General features: G+C 39.8%; 1 protein-coding gene across 1 annotated transcript; it reads right to left on the minus strand.

The window, feature by feature from the left end:
* Positions 1-2,022: 2,022 nt before the first annotated feature.
* LOC110532372 (uncharacterized) lies at positions 2,023-6,217 on the minus strand. The gene is made up of 4 exons (XM_036988310.2): positions 4,663-6,217; positions 4,468-4,542; positions 4,209-4,241; positions 2,023-2,926 (listed from the first exon to the last, which is right to left on the minus strand). The coding sequence occupies exons 1-4, from the start codon at positions 6,137-6,139 to the stop codon at positions 2,718-2,720; spliced, it is 1,794 nt and encodes a 597-aa protein (XP_036844205.2). The 5' UTR covers positions 6,140-6,217; the 3' UTR covers positions 2,023-2,717.
* Between the last annotated feature and the right edge of the window lie 759 nt (positions 6,218-6,976).

Here is a 6,976-nt window from a genome sequence, read left to right on the forward strand (position 1 = left end):
CCAAAAGTAATGTCCCAAGAAGGAAGTTACCCCATCTAAATAATGCAAAAGGTATATTAACTTCAATTATTGAAGAGAGGGCAGGAGACAGTCAACTAAAAAGGTGAGCGGGCAGACAGCTTTGGAGTGCTGAAATGTGAAGCGGTGGCCTCGACAATCAGAGGTGGACTGCAAATGGTGTTGAAAGTCATTTGAGTAGCCTAATTAATTTCAACAATCGTCTTCATTAGACTTAACAACAAGAGGGCTTTGTTGGAGCCTATGTCTTCCTATTTAAAAAAGAGGTATGCTATCCGACGCCTCAGTTTTAATTAAATAATTGAAATAAGGCTATTGTTTAGGGGCACAAGGGGGAAGATGGATTCTAATCTAGATAACTGGCAAAGTGTATTTTGGGTCGTATAAAATAAGAATATAGCCTTTCATGAACAATATATTTTTAAGTTAATGTATTTATCCAGCTCAACTTCAAGAAAGAACCTGAAAAAATGTACTTCAAATGCCAGCAAGACACTGGGAAAGCACTGGACACAACCAGACCAAGTCAGTTCAGTGCTCTGAGTATTGTCAATCAGCGGCCACTAAACTAAATCAAATCCAACAGTCAGCCTAATCCAGACAGCCATTTTTATTTGTAATGTTTTTTTTATTTAACTAGGCAAGTCAGTTAAAGGTAATGGGTGTGAGTTAACACCATCCCTTCAGACTGTCTATGAACAGACAGAGACCGAAGATGAAACTGAGACACGCCAGTCATAATTCTTTAGAATTTGGTGCGGGGCTGTGATCTGGTCTGCTTATTGTCCTTGCCTCGCTGAAAAGTTGCCCTTTTAACAAAATGTCTGGTCAAGGGAGCCTCCTCTGCGGGGCGGGATATTTTTGTTATCCGTAATCTTTGGCCTGTCTGATGTTTGTCTCAATCAAATCATCCCAGACCCCTCCCATATACTCCATCCAGAGTTACAGCCTCTCTCCTCAGTCTATGCAGTTCCTCTATGGACAGTTAATAGATTAAGACCCAGTATTCATTCATTAGTATTTGATTTTCTGTTTGTTTCTTTAAATAGGAAGTAAGCAGACGAAGCCATGTGACCATAAAGATGTAAGCCTAATGGGTAAATCTAGGAAGTCTAGATATTGTTACGTATTCGGTACATAATATAGAGAATGCAAACAAATACTGCATTCAACTCATCCGTCGTGCACAATTCAAAGTTGCTTAGGGATCTGACCCTTTTTTTAAATTTTCGCATAAAATGACAAACTGCCTGTAGCTCAGGACCTGAACCAAAGATATGCATATTCTCAATACCATTTGAAAGGAAACACTTTGAGGTTTGTGGAAATGCAAAATTAATGTAGGAGAATACAACACATTAGATCTGTTAAAAGATAATACAAAGAAAAAAACATGTTCGAAATGCAAGAAAAAGGCCAATATGACTTAGGAATATAGCCAAAATTTCAACAGTATATGTTCAAAGTTTTAGACTGATCCAATGAACCATTGCATTCTGTTTAAAATGTTGTATCAAGACTGCCCAAATGTGCCTAATTGGTTTATTAATACATTTTGAAGTTCATTATTGTGTACTCTCAAACAATAGCATGGTATTCTTTCACTGTAATAGGTACTGTAAATTGGACAGTGCAGTTAGATTACCAAATGTAAGCTTTCTGCCCATATGTCTATGTCCTGTGAATTTTGGTTACTTACAACCTCATGCTAATCACATTAGCCTACGTTAGCTCAACCGTCCGGCAGGGGATACACCGATCCTGTAGAGGTTAATTTGGCTACAATTTGTTCATCAATGTTGATTTAATTAACTTGCTGGTGGTCCAATATGATGCGTCAGCTTGCCTGCCTGTCGATCTAGCTGCGACTACAGCTGATTTTTTCTCAATGCTTTGTGCTGACCAGTGTTCCTACAGAATGCCTTCTTGTTATGCTATTAATGTACTTGAAGATAAAACTCTGGGAAACCTTTAAAAATAACTGCAGTAGTGAATAACACATGGTAAGGTTAAAAGAAAGCCATCATGTTTATTTGTACAACGGTTCTTGGCCAATAAAATGTTTTATGTCGCAGAGAGGCCAGGCTATGGGTGTAGTCTATACTCTTGTATAATCTTTACTGCAAAATTCAGACAAATACATCAGTCTACACCATTTAGGAAGAAAAAGTAGTGACCAAGATGTTTGATTTTTTTTAAATGAATTAGATATTATTAGTAGTATCTTTGGTAGAGCACGCATGGCTTGCCTCACTCTGTCTGACAGTCAAACAGTGAGGTTTTGAGACTGTTCATGAAAGTAACAAAGTAATATAACGTTACTTTCTATGCAAAGTAATATTGTAACAACATTACTTTTGTTACACGTTCTTATAACTAATCACAACACTGCCTAGGACTAAATACGCTTTAATTTAAAAAAAAAAATCTGATAAATAAACAAACTGCAAATGAACTTATACATTATTGGGGTAATTGTGTGAATATTAAACATTGTACATAATATTGTCTTGATTACAACTAGGGAATCTGGAGGCACTGCATTTCAGACAGGCAGAGGCACAGACTGACAGACAGGCAGGCAGAGGGACAGACAGGCAGGCAAAGGGACAGAGACAGGCAGGCAGACAGATATGCAGGTAGAGGAACAGACAGAGGCAGAAAGACAAGCAGACAGAGGGCCAGACAGACTACAACATTTATTGGTAGTCCTGCTCACATGTGCTGTAATTCTGTTCTTGACATAATACTTCACTGCCCGCCAGTCCCGCTCTCTGAGGGCTTGTGGCACTGCCTTGATGCATGCAAGAGTCTGCATTCCCTGGAGTAGCTCCAGAGTCCATGAATTGAATATATGTTTCTTCCACTGTCCCTTTGTCCTCCTCACTCCACTTCCTCTTCTTAGAACCTTGGGACAAGTAAACAACAATTAAAAAATATTTCAGGCATTTTTGGTGCGTCACCATACATCATGCTGTATTTGAATTCTATGCATGTGCTTTTGCTGCTTAACTGAAGTCATGCGTTATGTTGCATGCTGTTTACAAACTGGATAAATGTTTATTTGTATTTTTTTAACATTTCAGTCATTTAGCAGACACTCTTATCCAGAGCGACTTACTTAGGGTTAAGTGCTCAAGGGCACATCTATAGATTTTTTCACCTTGGAGATTCGAACCAGCAACCTTTTGATTACTGGCTTAACGCTCTAACCACTAGGCTACAAAATTGTAAACAAATTTGTGCATACAATTAGAGAAATAAGCTTTTTATGCATATGGAAAATGTATCTTTTATTTCAGCTCATCCAACATGGGACCAGCACATGTTGCGTTTACATTTTTGTTCAGTGTAGAAACAATAACGTTTACTCACTCTCTTACTTTCATGTAGGCTATTTTTGCTTTGACCACATTGATTCGGATGGGGTTTCTCACGATCCGCAAATGCGAGTTGTAGTTGCCATTTACCGATGGGAAAAACAAATGCTATTTGTTGAGTATTAGGAGTACAGTAATACTTCAATCATTTCTGGAAAGCATTGTTATTTGCCCCCTTGATAGTTACGATGGGTATGAAAATATGTGGTTGTCCCACCTAGCCATCTTAAGATGAAGCTATCTTAAGTCGCCCTGGATAAGAGCGTCTGCTAAAAGACAAAAAAATTATAATAAATTGCTGTGGCTAAAACTACACTAAAATTGTCCAGAGTTTTAGATAACTAAAACTAACGAGAGATGAAATTACTCAAATGTGACTAAGACTAAAACAGCTAACAAAATTAACACTGGTCTCGCTGAGTCTCTCTTTAAAAAATTGGAACATTGCATTATAAGAATGTAATTGTTGGAGCATGAGTAATGAAATCACGAGTGTGTGGATTACTTGTTCATTTTTAGAGCCACAATTTGAGACTCCTTCAGCAAAGTGGCTGAGTACCACTTACTAAAGAACAGAGCTCTAAGATCTGGCTTGGCAGGAAATATAAACCACTAATTCACCGACCACAGTCTACGTGCAAGGACTAATATGTCCATAATAAAAATGTTTGTGGGAGTAAACAGAGAAACTATTTTGACATGACTAAGTGCTGGAAATGCATGCAGACATTTTAGAATAGTAGAGACTAAAGAGCCAAGTGGAAACAGGAACAAACACATCAATAAGATTAATTTGGGCAGGTTCCTTACCTGATCTTCCTGCCATGGCCTCTCGTGTCCTCTCTGGTGAGCCAATGGAAACACATGAATACAAATTCCTAAATCCCATGGATCAGTATTGAAATCCTACAACATGCTGTTTGCATATACAGTATCAATTAAACTGTTGGCCCTAAGGTACAGTATGTGTGTGTCATTTATGAATATGTTATGGCTGGAAATTCAAATTGAACAAGTTTCTAAAAGCTGCTGGGCCTTAAATGCTTTCATTCCACATCAAAATCTTTACCTTGTGGCTCACATGACCTTCCAGGAGTTTCTTCAGTCAAGTCTGTATCACTCTCTTCATCCAGCTCAACACACTCTGAAATACAAGCAAGCAAGAACATCTCTTAGCAAGGAGAGCAAAATAGACAGGTTGCTCAGAAAAAGTCACCATGACAGGGTTGAGGTACCAGGTTCAACTTGACAGATTGTTACATACCCACTGGACTGATGTGGATCTGGTCAAGACCTTTCCCCTTGAATTCGTTTAGCCTTCCCTGCTCCATCGCCATGAGGACTTTGGTGATTTTTGCCAGCTGAAGTGTCCCCTCAGGTAACCTGTAATATTTTTTGTCCATCTGTAGATCATGTCCCAGGAAATCGGCTAGCAGGTCCATGTCGGTGTCATTTAAGTTGAGTACAGTAGACATCATGGTGATGTGTTTACGCAACTTGGTGGACGAGAGGGATTCTGGACATTTAGCCCCACACTTCTTGGCAAAGAGACGCAGGCAGTCTGATCCGCTGAATGATGTTGGACAGCCTGGAATGGCGAACATATAGATGTTCTCCTTCAGAACGCTGCAATGTTCACGCTTCTCTGCAAGCAGCTCCATTGATTTGATCATTGTAGGGGATAGAAGCACTGCGACTTTTCTTGATCGCTTTCCACATATTTCTATGCGACTAAAATGTTGGCATAGCGCCCGTTCAACATCTGAAAGGGAGTTCCCATAATCGTCATGTAAAGCAGTTTTGTCTCGAGACACGAATGAGGCCACTGTCATCAGGGAGGCATCCCCTGGTCTTTTTCGGTTAAAGACCGTCATTTGTGACAGAGTGACTTTAGCCAGCTGTGCCCACGTCTTCCTGTTAGGTTCTTTGGAAAGTTGGCTGTAGCATGTTTTCTGTTTTTCTTGAAGGTGGATGTGCAGTTTCTTGACATCTTCAGCAAATGTCAAGATCAGTGGAGCATTGAACTTGTTTTTTTCAAATGTTTTGTGAGCATGACACGAGATGTACTCTCTCCAGCATGTCTTATAGATATGTTTGAAGTCCTCTACCTTCTGAGCCTTTTTCTTGTTACCGGAGACCCTAGCCTCACAACTAACTATGTCTGCAACCTTCTGAAGGTTATGGCCAAGTTTTAAGGCTAGTGAAGGTGTCTTTAGTGTATTCTTATCACTGTCAAAGCCACAAACAGCTTTCACTGCACTGATTGTGTGGAGGAAGTTGGCTGGATCAATGTATTCCTCCAATCTCGTGAGAGGTGATACATGCTTCCCTTTCAAAACTAGTCTCCCCAGCTCGCGCATTTTCTGCCGTATCAATTCATGATTGGCACGTCTGTGTCCCATGATGTTGTAATGTTGCTCCCCGAACTGGATGATACATTTGTCTTTCTTTATGACATCTACCACCTCATCTTGTGTCATATCATTGACGAGTTTCCACAGTCCCTTGCTTATCCCATCAGGCACAGGTTGTGCATGGGCACAAATAGCCTGCACTCGTGTTTTACCAGGTTTCAGCCGTACACCACTCAGTGGGCACCTTTTCATGTGTTTCCATAGGAATTTTCTTTTAAAGAGTCCTTGGCAATTTGCACAGTGCAAGAAGTCTTTTGGATTTCCATTTGGGGAACTGGTTTGTTTACAAGGAACTATAACACCTTTGCCTTCTCTTATGACTTGCATGTTGTGTGCCCTGTCCCCTCGTTTCCTCAGTATTGTCAGTTGGAGCTTTCTGTCCTTGGAGTTCTTTGGGAAAGAAAGGGCCTTTGCGACTTCAGCTTCACTTTTATGAATCATTTCCAGATGCCGGGCAATTTTTGATTGTGGTTTCTCACAAAAGAGACAGTAATGTTTTTTGGTGTATCTTCTTGATCCATCTTTAGTCTTTGTAACGTGCATGACTTCAAGTGAACTTGTCGATTCTTGCACAGAGGTGTCAGATTCTGTATTTCTATGTCTCTTATAAGTCTTTTTTGGACCATCTTTAGGAGCAGATCTTGCTTTGGTGAGGCCTTTGTTCTTCAATACAGTGCAGTGCTCCAAGCTGCTCTCACTGTCACTTTCTGTTCTTGACACACATTCATCTCGTGTTATTTCTGTGCAGCTGATTGAATCTTCAGAATTATATCCAATCCTGTCTTTGTCAAGTTGGCCATCTTTAGGTTCCAATCTTGCTTTAGTAGGGCATTTGTCCTTCAATGCAGTAAAGTCCTCTAAGCTGCTCTCACTGTCACTTTCTGTTCCTGGCACATATTCATATTCTGGCACATATTCATATTCTGTTATTTCTATGCTGCTGATTGAGTCTTCAGAATCATAACCAAGCAAGTCTTTGTCAAGTTGGCCATCTTTAGGTGCAGATCTTGCTTTAGTGGTGCATTTGTCCTTTAATGCAGTAAAGTCCTCTAAGCTGCTCTCACTGTCACTTTCTGTTCCTGGCACATATTCATATTCTTTTATTTCTATGTTGCTGATTGAATCTTCAGAATCATATCCAAGCATGTGTTTGTTGAGCTGAAA

This window comes from Oncorhynchus mykiss, chromosome 9 (assembly GCF_057628025.1).
Source record: "Oncorhynchus mykiss isolate SJ-2025 chromosome 9, ASM5762802v1, whole genome shotgun sequence".
NCBI lineage: Eukaryota > Metazoa > Chordata > Actinopteri > Salmoniformes > Salmonidae > Oncorhynchus > Oncorhynchus mykiss.

What these genes read in the sequence shown, in the direction of transcription:
- LOC110532372 (XM_036988310.2), bottom strand. Translation starts at nt 6,139, where the DNA reads ATGCAAGTCATAAGAGAAGGCAAAGGTGTTATAGTTCCTTGTAAACAA. An exon ending in GATCCACATCAGTCCAGTGG is followed by an intron (nt 4,543 to 4,662) that starts GTATGTAACAAT and finishes CTTGTATTTCAG; the next exon opens with AGTGTGTTGAGCTGGATGAA. An exon ending in AAGGTCATGTGAGCCACAAG is followed by an intron (nt 4,242 to 4,467) that starts GTAAAGATTTTG and finishes TTGGCTCACCAG; the next exon opens with AGAGGACACGAGAGGCCATG.